Genomic DNA, 14814 nt, shown 5'->3' on the forward strand with positions numbered 1-14814 from the left:
GAAAATATATATTTAAAAGATATATTGATTATCCCCAAGAATGTGCACATTACAATTTGGGATATGGAGGCCACGTTTGTGAAATGTTAATATTGTGATGTCCAAGTTTGTGGGCATCGGATTAATTTTTGTTATTGTTTTTATTCAACAAAATGGTCAATGGCCCTGTAAAGGGTTAATAAATCAACCCCACGAGGGGAGGAGCAGGTGTTCACCAAAGGAAAGTGGGCGTGTCTTCTGAGAACCACACTCACGCTCTTCCCACTCAGCAAAAGAAATCCGTTGAAGTTTCACGTCTGTGCCAATATTGTCGACAAAACTCGTAGAATTGCTGCACCTGTCGAAAGAAAACAAGTAAGTTTCTCATTATTGTCGAATTTCCCTTGCTAACCCTTTAAACCATATTTTCTGTTGCCAACGTTATTTTCGGCGGACTTTGATTGTGAATGAAACTTTTTAGTCTTCGTTAGTTGTTTGTCACTTCTTTGTTTAATGTCTGAGGCTGTTAAAAATGTTGCCAATGTTTTGTCGTATTTCTTCACTCTAATTAGGAAACCAGGGAGGTGTCTCGTGAAACGACGTAGGATTTCGTTAGTCACGTTAACCTTTGATGTCTTTGATAACGTGCTAAATAAAATTCATTTTTTGTATTGTTGTGTCTTTGTAAATTGCCCTTCATCCAACCAAACATTTAAGTTGTGTCGTACTTGAAAATATCTCAACCGCATGATTACATTCACCGGACACAATAGTTTTGTATAGTTATAATTCCAACCCCAGTAAACTGTGTGCCATTTACACTTTTAAATAAGTTGAGTGTGTCTATTCTACTAGCGCTACATACAGATTTTTACTATTAGTGCTGTACTGTTATCAGTTGTCTTGAAACTAATCACAATTGTAAATCAACACTATACTGCCAATCACCCTAAAGTTGTTTCTCGAGAGGAACAAACAGTGTGAGATTGTAATGGCAAAACTCTGTATGAGTCACATAGGTGCCATCTGGAAGAACCCTCTTTGCCATCACTGATGAAACACTGTCTCGAGTCCACTAATACCCCATGACATCACACACTTAAAATTGAGATGATATCTATTCATCAGCCTTTTCTTGGATGTTGCCGAAGCATCTCTTTTACTTGCAATTACCTGTTTCAGGGTTACTTGGAAGCTGGAATGTGTCCATTTTTTAGCGCCCCTGAATTGGTTCCCTATAATTTGAAGCCCCAAAATGCCACCGCAATTATGTCAGGAAAGATAATTACTACATCCTGTGTTTGGATGCAGTGGTTGAAACAGGATTCCGTGACGGTATTAAAAGGCTTTATTACCAGGAGGTTGATGCCAGAGCACAGGCTTCACAGATGTTTAAATGGGTCAGCTATTGATGTAATAGCAGTCGCTAGAGGTAGGTCGAGGCTTGTTCCCTTTCAGGGCTGTGTTTGATCCACGGTGGATCCCCTAGACATAGCGCCATCTGCCACTCACATTGCCTCAAGTAGGGGTGAGAAGCTTAAACAATTCCAATAACAAAGGAAGAAAAAACAAACATTGGATTGCTGTATCATATTTCCATTTGTCTGGTGACCTTCTGGGGTTTTTTTATTGGAGAGGGAGAGGAACATGGTCCTTTCATTATTGAAGAGAACTTTGACTGAATATAGATGTAAATGTGGCCCGAGAAACAACCAAGTTCTGAACGCTAGGCATCGTGGGAAGCAGCTATGCCGATGTTTTATCAAATTTTGCTGTCCATCAGAAATTGCAACCATGTGGTTTTGTGCACGTGCGCTCACGTCCTTTATGTTAGGCCAATCAAAATTGGTTCCCTTTCTTAATAAACTCACAAACATCCGTGACTTGAGCCCTCAACACAATTTATTTGTTATAGTCCAAATTGCGCCATCAAAATATGTTCCTGCCAAAAAGTAACGATTAAGAACGCATCCAAAGTAGCTGTGATTAATGTCACAAGGGTATTAAGGTTAATATGATCGATCTTTTAATGCACTAAGTCCTGGGAGCATTTTTGAGCAACAACAAAATGTAGTTTTCTATAAACAGAAGAAAGAAGATTTATTCACTTAGTCATGATAACGTGATTAGATGGCCATAACTAAAATGGGCGCAGCTATAAGAAAACAGTGGTATCAAAATTTGAAAAAGTAGCAAAAAACGATGACATGTCTATCAGAAAAAAAGTTTGGTAGCAAATTTTTAGAGTAGACCAGTCACCATTCCAATTCAATTTTGCTATTTTGGATAAGGCTCTTTTTACAAGCAATGTGAACCACAGCTCAAGCGTTTTAATGTAAACTGCTTCCATCAACCCACAATGAAAATCTTCTTTAAGGATTACATTATTGCATGGTGGCGTTGGCTTTGTACACCAAGGCTCAGCGCAAAGTTGTTGCTATCTGGGTCATTTGCTCCATCCGGTTAGCAGATGCTCTTTTCACATGTCAAATGTGTTACAGGAACATATCACCCATTTTCTGGCTTGTTTTTCAGACATGTTCAAAACTGCTGAAACGTGTAACCTGTTCGTAAATTACCACAACAAAGCAAAACCAGAAGCTTGAAAACAATGTTGACAACCAAAGGGTTTATCTGGGATGCTACCCTAAAAGCCATTTTATTCAGAATTTGGAAATATATCTGGTTGAACTAAAGGCATAGTTACGTAAGCATTATTGAAATATTGTTGGGACACGAGACACGTTTAACGAATGTACTGATATCAGGACTATATAAATAATTACTTGCATAACTCGTGTTTAAAATTTGTTGGTGTAATTAAACCATCATCCCTTTGTCCCTTAATTTTGTAAAATGCTAGTCAGTGTTATCACTTTGCTATGACGACTAGTTCTGGATTTAATTTAAAAGACCTGTCTAGGGTAAATATTTACTTAATGCTTTTGGGGCACTGCTTTCTTGTCCGGCCACCAGGGAGCTCCATTAAGTGTTAATATTGTTCCTTGTAATGGTGCTGGTCTGCCCTACAGCTGTTTTGCCAAAGGAAAATTTTCCACATAAAGAAGCTACTGCGTGTAGTCATGCTTTTCCCGGCTATGACGCAAAGTAGAAAACATGTTTGGAAGTTGATCTTACCGTAACGTGTCCGAACGTTGTGCTGTCAGACAACTTTTTTTTCAACTTTTCAACCGTGTACGTCATCAAGTCACACTGTTGTTTGTTGTTTTGTAAACTGGTTACAGCAAGTATGGAATTGGCTTGCGTCTTCACCGCATTGTGTTCCTGCTGATCTTGTCATGACCTAAAAAGATACCTGTTAGAGTATTGAATTTGTAAAAATGTTCCTTTTTATTATGTGGTGACCTTCTCCAGGGTAACTGCCTTTGTATAACGAGTTCTTCTCCATTTGTTTTTTTTTTGTTTCATGCTTGCACTGGCTCTAAAATTTAACTTAACCACGGAGCTGTGTTTATTTCTCTCAGAATCAAAAACATGACGCAAGGATGCACAACCGTCACCAAGTACTTTCTCTTCCTCTTCAACCTTATCTTCTTTGTAAGTAGCTTTCACAGTTACATATTACATCCTGTTTCATAAAATGTTCACTATAATTAAAACAGTTTATGCATTATGGCTGCTGCCTTATTGGCATAATTTGATTGACTTTGTAGCTAATACAAAGAAAATTTCCTAAAAAAAATTATAATACCAAAAAAACATTTTTTTGTTATTGAAGGCATTTAACCTTTTACGGGGCACTCATTGAGCTCGGTGTCACTAAAAGAGGAGCATTTTACAGCCAGTCCTCTCAGTTTAAATAAATTGGACATCTATTTGTGTCAATTAAAAAATATGAATTAGAAACAATAGAAACATTATTAAAAAAAAAAAAAAAAAAAAAAAGAATATATATCGGGGTCCATAACCATTTGTTTATGTTCATTTTAATTTTATTGATTTACATTTTGAGTCCATTTGAATATGCGACTTTTAAAAAGTGTATGTGTGTATGCATGTGAATAATAAATGCCCTTTTTGATCCTGTTTTTTTTGGCTTTTTTTAAAGCCTTTTAAACTATTAATACTAAACAACTATGCTTTTAATAAAAGCCCATATTTGGCGTATTTGGGCGATACTATGAAATATGCTTTGGGAGCCCCAAATGTGGTATTTGTTCTTTCGTGGTGAAGACTGAAGTGGAGCAGACTGTTTATTAACATTTATTGCCATCTCGCTCTCACAAGGCACAATTAAGTCAAGGCTGGATAAACTAAATTCTTAAAATCAAGTCTAAGGATGTCTGGACTTTTCCAATGACTATGTTCTTGAAAGGACGTGTTTGATGTGCCTATTAAAGAGTGTGTTGATGTTTTCCCGTTTGCACACGTCAGAAACCGGTGGGCTAATGATGACCGCTGGGGGGTTAGTAGTAGCACTGAATGAACACTTCTTAACCAGGCCTAATTATTAGGGTTCCCGTGCTGGACAGGGCTTCCACAAGCAACTCTCATTTACCCTATCCCCCCTGCCCCACACCCAAACACTATGTCTGGTTCACAAGAACCATAATAATCACGTCAAGGGCGCGAAACACAGAACTTTATTAGTGGTATACTCGAGGTTTTCCGAACCTCTTACACACAAAATCCCAATTATTCTATTTCTAAGGAATAATAATGGTAGCCAAAAAAGAATATCATAATTGTGATTGCTTTGTCATTAATTTGGTCATTACTTGAAATTAGAAGTCGATGAATCTCGCACAGGTTGTGAATCTTTTAGTCTGTTCCCAGCCTTTTTGCAGTTTGAGCAAGAGAATTGGATTAAAACCAGATGCAAGTGGAGACCTAAACAAGAATTCCCTCCAGTGAAGGCGCAACACTTATTTCAGTAGCTGACTCTTGTGTATTTGCCTTCACAGGTCTGTGGAGCATTGATCATGGGCTTCGGACTGTGGGTTCTTTTTGATAACCAGAGCTTCATTGCTGTTCTACGTAAGTGCTTTAACAAACACACACGTTTGCTTTCTGACTGCCACGTACGGCTGTCTCAAAGTTCCATAAACATTCAGCATATTGGACTGATCTAAGTTGTGCTGACTGGATACTGGCTGCTCTGTGCAACATATTTGGCTCACCTACCAAAACTATTATTGCAGTGTAACCATGTAGAAACAAAAAAAAACCCTCCAAAATGAAGTGAATCATGATCACTTCCTCAGGTTTTGTGTAAAAGTTACAATCTTGACTAACACACCGAATTTGAGTCAGCTGAGTGAAACTCACCCTCTTTGAGACTTTACCACATTTACTCTCAATACTTTGAATGACACACAATGTCACGAACCTACACGTCAGTTTTATTTCAAGTTTATGTAGAGTAACAAAACTTTAATAGTGCCATACAGAAATGGGTTGAGTCGCCAATAATTTTACTCAAGAGTAGCGTCAAATTGCGTTGAAAATAATGTTACTCAAAAGTAAAAGTACACACGTTAAAACATCTTAAATGAAAAGACTACCCAATTATTATGTAACCGCTTATGTTAGGTTTTTTTTTTTTTTTTTAAACATTGGTATTTAGTGGTACCTTGAAATTGCAAACCTCTCTACATCAACGGAAAAAAATTCTCCCTTGGATACGAAAGAAATTCAAGCTACGAAATGCGAAGTTTAAAAAAATTCAAACCTCCCAATGACGTAAATACACTTGTAAAATCCTCCCTTTGACTATCTACAGTAGTGTCGGCATCCTGTTCCTTAGGAGGTTTGGTGACCTGTTCTACATACATGTTCCAACCCATTGGTCCTCTCGTTCTTAGTTCTGACCTCACTAAAAGTATCCCTCTGTTGTGCATTGAAAAACAAACAAAACATTGTAATGTTGTGTTCATTGATTCATAGTGTTTTTGAAGTTGCACCATGGCTCATCCTTAAACGGTATTCCTTTGTCCTGGGTTTCCATTCATTGTAGGCTATATAAACAGAGGCATGTGTAGGAGGTTTTCACTAGAAAAAAAGACATTGGAAACATTTGTCTTTCCACAGACGCGCACACAGCTTCTCATAGTGTAGAAGGCTTAATTTCTCACAGTGTAAGCAAAACACATTTTCCGATATCCTGAACGAAGTAAATTTATGAATCCAGCTTCTTCTTGTGATTGTTTGCAAGCAATCTATCTCAGCATTCCAAAGAGGGCAATCAATATATCTCGCATATGTTTTACTTTTCTTGCTTTGCCTTGAATTTTTCACTTCGCCGGATGTTTTTTTTTTGGTGGTGGTGGTGTGTCAGTATTTAACTCTGTTATGTCTAACAAGCATTTTTGTGTAGTTGTTCATTGCGACTAGCTAGATCAGATGGTTATTCATTTAAAAAAAGACTCCGTCTTAAATGGAAAATTTGGACGCTCTTTCTGTGGTTTCAGCAGAAAAAGAACTAAAATCATTGGAGTGTGGCAGCCTCTCTCAATTAGTTCCAGTGCAGTATGGGTGCTGGCAGAATGCCAAAAAAATACACTTTTCAAATGGTTTCACTTCAAATTGCATGTTAGACCATTTCACATAAACGTACAAGTTTAGATGACACAGAAAACTAACACATCAAGCCTATAAACCAGGGGTCACCAAACTACGGTGACCCCTAGGGCCGGACACGGCCCGCCGGCACATTTGGACCGGCCCTCTGAACAATACCAGAGACGCTATCGGATTTTTTTCCTATTTGGCCTTGAAGACTGGGACGTTTTAATCTTGTGTTTGGTTCATTGCACCCCTGCTGAGCCCACAAATCATCCCAGTGAAGCGGGGCTTCGCATTGCTTCTTTGGTGACACGCGCGGGGAGAGTGTTTCCCTTTGATGCACGCGGGCATGTCCACCGTTGGATGCGCGAGCACAGTGATACCGAGACATCTGGACGATCGCAGGTGAGGGCGGAGCCCTGGGACCATCGCGGACTATTCAAACATATAAAAACTGTGCAACCTCTTTGAGAACGGAATAATGGCGAAAAAGTTAGGTAAGAGACAAATTGATTCAGAATGCAGGGTATTTAACCTGGAGTGGACAAACGATTATTTTTTTGTCCAATGCAAAGAAAAGGCTGTTTGTCTCATCTGTCAAGAGACGGTTGCGGTATTCCAAGAATACAATCTTCGCCGACACTATGAATCCCGTCACAAAGACAAGTACGATAGCTTGCATGGCCAAATACGAGCAGACAAACTCACAGCGAAAAAGTGGACTACTATCTCAGCAAAATAAATTTGTACGCCAAGCTCAGCTGAACCAGGCATCCGTTCGGGCCAGCTTTCGGGTTGCTAAACTGATAGCAAGCAGCGGTAAGCCTTTCACTGACGGAGAGTTTAAGAAATGTATGGATGCTGTCGCGGAGGAGGTGTGTCCTGAGAAGACAGATGCATTTAATGCCGTAAGTCTGTCGGCGAGTACAATGACCAGACTCGTTGAAGAAATCGGGAGTAATGTATATGCCCAGCTGCAGCAGAAGACGAAAGAATTTGACTTTTTTTCATTAGCACTGGATGAAAGCACGGACGTGCAAGACACAGCGCAACTGCTCATTTTTATTCGTGGAGTTAGCGCAAACTTTGAGATATGCGAGGATCTGGCAGCCCTCCAAAGTCTCAAAGGGACTACAACGGGAGAGGATATTTTTGACAAAGTGTGCCAAACCATGGAGAAGTCGGACCTGGACTGGTCAAAGCTAGCTAGCATCACGACTGACGGGGTTCCTAGTGTGGTGGGCGAAACTCGCGGTCTAATGGGACGCATGAACCGGGAGTTGGAAAAAAGGGGTCTCACCGCCCCGCTACGTGTCCACTGCCTAATTCACCAGCAAGCACTGTGCTGCAAAGTGTTGACGTGAGAGAGATTCTGCTCTGACAACTGAGCTGAACTTTTATCTGTTAAGATTGTGCATGGCACAACAGAAAGTTAATGTTCCATGGCTTTTTTTCTATGAAGAACCCAGAGAGAGTTATTTAGTTATTATTAATTTCATAAATAGTGTTATTTATTTCCTGTTTTTTCTGTGAAGAACTCCGAGAGGGTTATTTAGTTATTATTTATTTCATTAATAGTGTTATTATTTCTTTCCTGACTTTTTTTCTGTAAAGAACCTGGAAAGGGTTATTTGTTTATGTGTGGCTTTCTGGAAAACAATACAAAATTTTAAGCTCCCCTACGATCGTCACACTTTTTCTGTTACAAACTGACACTGGCCCCCCATCAGAGAAGGGAAAGGTTATGTGGCCCTCACAGGAAAAAGTTTGGGGACCCCTGCTATAAACTCATCATTTTAAGAGCATGGTACACAAGTTAAATACTTTGAACTCATCATTTCAAATAAACTGGACATCTGTCATGGAAATTGAACTCAACATTACAAGTAAGTTGAACTTCAGTTTAAGTAAATAGATAATATTTTGCTTCAAGTGGGGATCTGTTACTGTGATAGCAGCGAGAGTAGACCACTGAGCTCAACACACTGGCTGGCTGCCTATAGGTGGTTGTCAGCACGCTCTTTTGAAAGGTTCGGAACAAAGGCAAAGGCTTACCGTAATTACTCGAATATAACACGCAGGTTTTTGCAAAATAATTAATTCCAATAGTTGGGGGTGCGTGTTATAATCAAAAACTAATTTTTTTTATTTTTTTTTTTATTTTTTTTTTTTTTGTGTCTTGTTACATGGCCCTTAGCCTGGTGCTTTTTCTTGCCAAATAAATTGAATTGAAATTGAATTGAATAAAATAAATTACAAATTTTCGATCGAAAAAAGCATTGTCAAACTCACTTTGACGCACGGATTTTACGTCATCTCGTAGAGCCGACGCACGGATTTTACGTCATCTCGTGAAGCCGAGACCACCACTGCCCCCCTCTAGCCTCGTACCCGTCTCAGTTCACCCTCTCTCAGTTCAGTGTTATAATCAATAACTAAAATAAATTACAAATTTTCGATCGAAAAAAGCATTGTCAAACTCACTTTGACGCACGGATTTTACGTCATCTCGTAAAGCCAATCGGATGATGTGTTGTGGGAGGAAGAGGAAGTGGATGAAGGAAGCGTGGACGTTGATAGGATTCTCAACGAAGAGATGTATGAGAGGACAGACAAAGAGAGAGAGGAACTTTTCATTTGAAGGATTCTAATGAATAAATTTGTTTGAACAAAACAATCGTGAAACGAAGAAAAAAAGGTAAGATTTCTGATTTTCGTCAGCGGGAAATTTTAGGTGCGCACTATATTCGAGTACTGCGTTTTTCCAGATTTTTTTGGCCCAAAGTTATACCTGCGTGTTATTTTCGAGTGCGCGTTATATTCGAGTAATTACGGTAATTAAACTTGCCGTTTTAGCTTCATTTTACGTATGGCTTACGATCTTGATCATCCTAATTAGTACAGCTGATGTACTTCAGAATATTAACTTGAGAAAATGAGTACGGAAAACTCTGAACAGCAAGTTATTTAAGAGAACTTAAGCATTTGAGTCTACTTAAAATCATAAGTTAGCACTATTTTTGTTGGTTTTTTTTCTTACAACTGTTTTTTTCCCCTTTCTTTTTAAACAGAGGAATCGTCAGACTCTGTGAAAGTGGCTTCCTACATCCTTATAGGAGTGGGTTCCTTGTCAATGGCCATGGGCTTCTTCGGGTGCATCGGTGCCATCTATGAAGTTCGTTGCTTGCTTGGTCTGGTGAGCAATTACGTAATTATTTCTCACTGTTCAAATCAACAACAGGACAGGTTACACTCGCGAGTGATCACAGCCTTGTCACGACCACACAAAAAAGTAATTGTTTTACTGTATGGCCTGGTCGCACGATGAAAACGCCCTCCACAAGCATCTGTGGTCAATCCCAGCAAGTCATGTTAGTCATCTAAATTTCCCGTATTTCCTTCACATTTCACGACACTTAAAATAGCCTGAAATAGACGAAAACCATGCTGCATATCCCAAATAATGACCACAATAGTAAATCATCCTCACATTGAGGTTGTCTACTGTGTTATTTCAAGCTATTGTAAGAGTTGAAACATGCTTGTAATTGCACCTGCTTCAAGTCAGCATGCCTCTTTAAGAACCATAAATTCCTGCTGACACTCAAGCCAACAGCACCTCTACTTATGTGTGGGTGGAGTGGGGGTTTGCAACATTTGCTGACTGACGGAGGTGGAGAGTGGGGAGTCAGGCATAAAAGCTGCTTAGTTGGTCAACTATGAGGTGTATATGTATATGCTCCGTTCTGTTGGCTGTTAATTGTGGCCTGCTGGGATCTACTTCTTTTCCCAATGACAGTCAGTCCCCAGCTGCCACGTGGCCTCCAAACAATCTTCACAAATGTAAATAAAATGTGTGAAACCACGTCTACACAACTACAAATGCAAAGTCAAGCAACGCCTCCAGTTTTTTTTCCCCTTGAATTCTGCTGAAGAGTTGTCCGGTGAATATCATTATTTTTCTATTCCTCCCCAATAGTACTTCTCATGCCTCCTGCTTATCCTTATCGCCCAAGTGACTGCTGGAGTTCTCATCTACTTCCAAAGAGATCAGGTGAGATACTTTGTCGTATTTTCTTTTATAGTCCACTTAGAATTCTGTCTATTATTGGTGCAGCTGTAGCCTGCTGTGTGTTTGTACTTCCTCATGTCACAGCTGTGAGCGTAAGCCTCCTTTTTCCTGTGGTGAAACACTGTTTCATAGCTCAACAAGTGGCAGGTCAGCGGGTGTTGTTTTTAGACTTTCAATGTTTCCTCTAGGATCTTTTTTTGCAACAGCAGTAGAAATACTTTTACATAAATAGCAAATTATTATGTTTATTTTTAGAAAATATATTTGAAAGAATCAAAATTAAAACTGCTTCGAATTTATACTGCAATTATTTAATATTTTTCTTCCTTGATGAGAAATGCTAACATAAAGATTATGCATAAAATAAAGATTAAGGGAAGAAAGGTTCGAAATAATAATAATAATCTGAGATCTACCATGGAGAACCTTCAGTCAGTAAAAGTCTAATGATACCATCTGAAGTGTCTTCCTCTTCAGGGGGAAATATTTGAATAAGAACAACACCAAATTCACCGAAGATATTTCACCATGTGCTAGATGAGTTCACGGGAAAAAAGTTTTAATAAATAGGGGAAAATTTGATTCATACATTTAAAACCATTAGAAACACGAAATCTGTAAAAATGATCAAAATCAAATTGAATTCAGATGAATTTCCTTCAAATTTAGCATGCATTGTAATAACCTACCCTGAATCATATAGAGACTTGTGCGGAGGTCACGTTGTGTAATACCCCCTTCCTATGCCAATTGAAAGATTGGAGCCTGTGCTCACAGCTGCCATCTCTGCCGCTTCTCTTCACCGTGCGTCTGCATCCCCCGTGAGCCCTGTGTGTTCTTAGTATTTAAAGCTTACCACAGGGCAGGGCGGTGCCCTTTTCCCAGAATAGGGTGAGGTTGTATCTCCAAAAGAGCTCTTATGGCCAAAACTCTTCCACAACTCTGTGATCTTGCACGCACACAAACACCCACACGCCTGGCTTGTGTTCATGCAACTCTTCTGTGTAGCAAAATCTTCATAATAAAGGTCAATAGAGTAAATCTGAATGAATATCAAAGTATGTTATGTTTTAGCAATGCAGGGAAGATAATACCCTGTACTTTGAGAAAATGTAATGTCACTCTTCTTAAAAATTATGATCGTAATATGACTGTTAATGAATGTTTTTTTGTTTTCCAGTTGAAAAGTGAAATGTCAAACATCATCCAGGACATGATCGTCCACTATACTGGCCACAACAAAACTTCAGAGCACACTTGGGACTATATCCAAAGTACAGTGAGTGATCACACTTGTTTCAGAGTTTTTTTTTGTGTGTGTTTTGTTTTTATACACACTTGTATGTGTAGAGGTATTTTATTCATTCCTTCATTTTCTTTACTGTTTCTCCTCACATGAGGCAGGAAAATGCCCACTCAGCTCACACATCCCTTTTGTTCTCGCAGATGAAGTGCTGTGGATGGATGGGTCCTAACAATTGGTCTGACAACATGCTGATCAAGAATAGCTCCCAAAACCTTTATTCTTGTTCGTGTCGCAACGAGTCATTGCCTGGTAGCGACATCAAGATGGAGGGTCTGTGCGAGCACCTTTCCTCAGAACTTCCAGTCTACCAAACGGTACAGCCTTGTTTGTATATAGTCTCTTAGTTAAAAAAAAGTGAGTTTGGGGGAAACTGTCAATTTTTGGGGCTAATACAATTCCAACCCCGAGTCGTGTAAATTCTTGAAACATTTTGTAGTTGGAACGGCGTGAATCGGGCTTTCCACAAAAGTGGAATATTCACAAAATCGTGCTGGGGAAAAATGTCTTCAAACTGACTTTGAGATGGGAAGCAAATACCCTTTTTTACTTGAGTCCATTGTAAGTCGTTATTCTGAAGCCTTATTTTAGTGTTGCATGTTGTAAAACTTACTTGCCTGCCTAACTCCGCACAGTTAGGTCATATTCTACCAATTTACAACCAGGTTCAAGGAATATATATAGTTGTATTTTGAAAAAGCTACACTCATGTTTGAGTGGGATCACATCAATCTCTCCTATGTCTTTGCTCCTTGAGTGATTTTTCTCCTCTGCTTCTCCTCCAGGGTTGCATGAGCAATGTGGAAAAATGGCTTCTGGAGAATTGTGGAGTTATTTTGGGAATTTGCGTCGGAGTGGCAGTTGTGGAGGTATCCATTTTTTCCTTATTTAACAGTATTGCTCAAGAAAAGTGCTGGATTCCGCAATATCTTTTATCTGTTGATCTCACTCATGCATCCTCGCAATCGTCTTAGATACTTATTATACTTATTAAATATTGACAAATCGCAGGCAATGTAGAGAAGGCTGTGTGACGAGGGTGGTTAGAATGTGCATCTGCTTGGATAATTTAAAGGATAATGGCAGTACTGAAGTTGTTATCAATTCACAGAATATTAAATTGCAGAGAAGAACATCCACAGTGTTTTTTCGTGTTTGGTTTTTCTTGTATATCTGCCATTGACTGACAGATATTCAATTCAATTTAACTAAGGAACGGCTGTGAACACTCTTCTTTCATTTCATCCAAAAAAAAAATCAGTCAAAATGGATAGGACGTGTAGCACTGGACTCAGCGAATGTGTTCTGCGACGGTCCTATAAAGGGTTAATTGTCACTACTTTCTCTTTCAGCTTCTTGGCATGATCCTCTCCATGTGTCTGTGCAAGAGTATTGTTCAGCAAGATTATGCCAAAGTGTCCAAGTACTGATCAACACGTACATGGACGGACTCTCCCTTAGTCCCTAAAATGAGACCGACACACAAAACAAATGAAGGCAGCTGACTCCCACGTTTGAGCTTTTTCTGCTTTCCACTTAAAACACGGGCAAATTAACAGTTGTTGGCCATAGATCACAAGTTACCATTGTTGTCTTATTGCTGTTATTACATGTTGTATGTTTAAAGGAGACTTTGTCTGACCTTTTTGGGGGGGTCAGTAGTTACCTGTTTGAAAGGATGCACTCACGCCAGTCTGTATACTATTCTTTATTTTCCTTTTATAGCAGAATGCGAAAGGACGAGGGAGCACTTTACAAAAATTGGATAGTGTCGAGACACCGTAAGTGAGGGGAGATGAAGAAGGTATGAGTGGATGTGTGTGAAATTGATCTCGTTCTTCGCAGCTTTTATTTCTGCCGTTGCCAAGTGGAGGAGGAAAAAACATTGGCTTCCCTCACCACTTTGTTCTCTCCCACTGGCCTCCTCCAACCTTGTTCTTGTTTGTTGGCATCACACAATAAGCCATCCTCTTTTAGTTAACCAGAGGTCTATTTCACAGGTAGAAAAGTCCCATTTATCTTGCGTTAAGCACATTGTACATGGATTCTTGGTAATCCCTTGTCCTGTTCATTTCAAACACAAGTATTGCTTCTAAATATTGCTGTTATTTGTGTTGGACCTATTTCAGATATGTTCTTGTTCCATCTGTTCATATGTAACATTAATTTATCTCATATGATGAAGGCTTTTTACTGTTATTCTTTTGTTTTTGCGATTTGGGGAAAAAGTAATATAGTTGTTCCAACAAATGCATGTGGATTTTCAGGCATGTTTGAAAAACTTTTGTATTTTTTGTAACTCCAGAAAACTCGAATTAAATAGACTACACGAATTAGTGTTGTTTCATATTTGTTTCCGTGGGATTGGGTCGTTTTACACCAGTAGAGGGCAGTATGCACAAAACAAGTAAATGGGTGGTTTTCGTGATGATTGAGCTTTTTTTTAAAGCGTATATTCAATGTATTTTTACTTCTTGTTTATAGATTTCAAATGCATTCTGGGTAAAATTTGCCCAATGTACTTATCAGAAAAGGAGTATATTAAGTTGCGTAAACGTTCCACTTTTATTTTCCCTGGCGTGTCAACCCAAATGTAAAGGTAGGAATTCTAACCAACACCATAACATGCAATATAATGCACTTAAAGTTCAAGAAAATGCAAAGTTGTATTTTGTGAACGCGAACTCGTTTTTCAATTTAGCCCATCTGTGCGTCTTTCCCAGCGTGCCACTGATTCAATTGAAATTATCGTACAATTAAAAAAGAGTATATGCTTGTCATTTTTTGGGCGCATAAATGTACATTTTAACGGCATACGAAAATAGTCCAATGTGTGAATTAAGTGTAACTTGTTATTTCTGTGGGTCAGCCGCCTGGCATAAATCGTTGGACGTTGCTCGCTACTGGAGATGGATGATAAAAATTCTTGGAATGT

At 39.0% G+C, this 14814-nt stretch overlaps 1 protein-coding gene across 1 annotated transcript; it reads left to right on the forward strand.

Annotated features, from left to right (window-relative positions):
* Nucleotides 1–210: 210 nt before the first annotated feature.
* cd82b (CD82 molecule b) lies at nucleotides 211–14212 on the forward strand. The gene is made up of 9 exons (XM_077596740.1): nucleotides 211–354; nucleotides 3465–3537; nucleotides 4905–4977; nucleotides 9576–9700; nucleotides 10484–10558; nucleotides 11757–11855; nucleotides 12023–12196; nucleotides 12665–12748; nucleotides 13232–14212. The coding sequence occupies exons 2-9, from the start codon at nucleotides 3475–3477 to the stop codon at nucleotides 13307–13309; spliced, it is 771 nt and encodes a 256-aa protein (XP_077452866.1). The 5' UTR covers nucleotides 211–354; nucleotides 3465–3474; the 3' UTR covers nucleotides 13310–14212.
* The last annotated feature ends 602 nt before the right edge of the window (nucleotides 14213–14814 follow it).

This window comes from Stigmatopora argus, chromosome 3 (genome assembly GCF_051989625.1).
Source record: "Stigmatopora argus isolate UIUO_Sarg chromosome 3, RoL_Sarg_1.0, whole genome shotgun sequence".
In the NCBI taxonomy this organism is placed as follows: domain Eukaryota; kingdom Metazoa; phylum Chordata; class Actinopteri; order Syngnathiformes; family Syngnathidae; genus Stigmatopora; species Stigmatopora argus.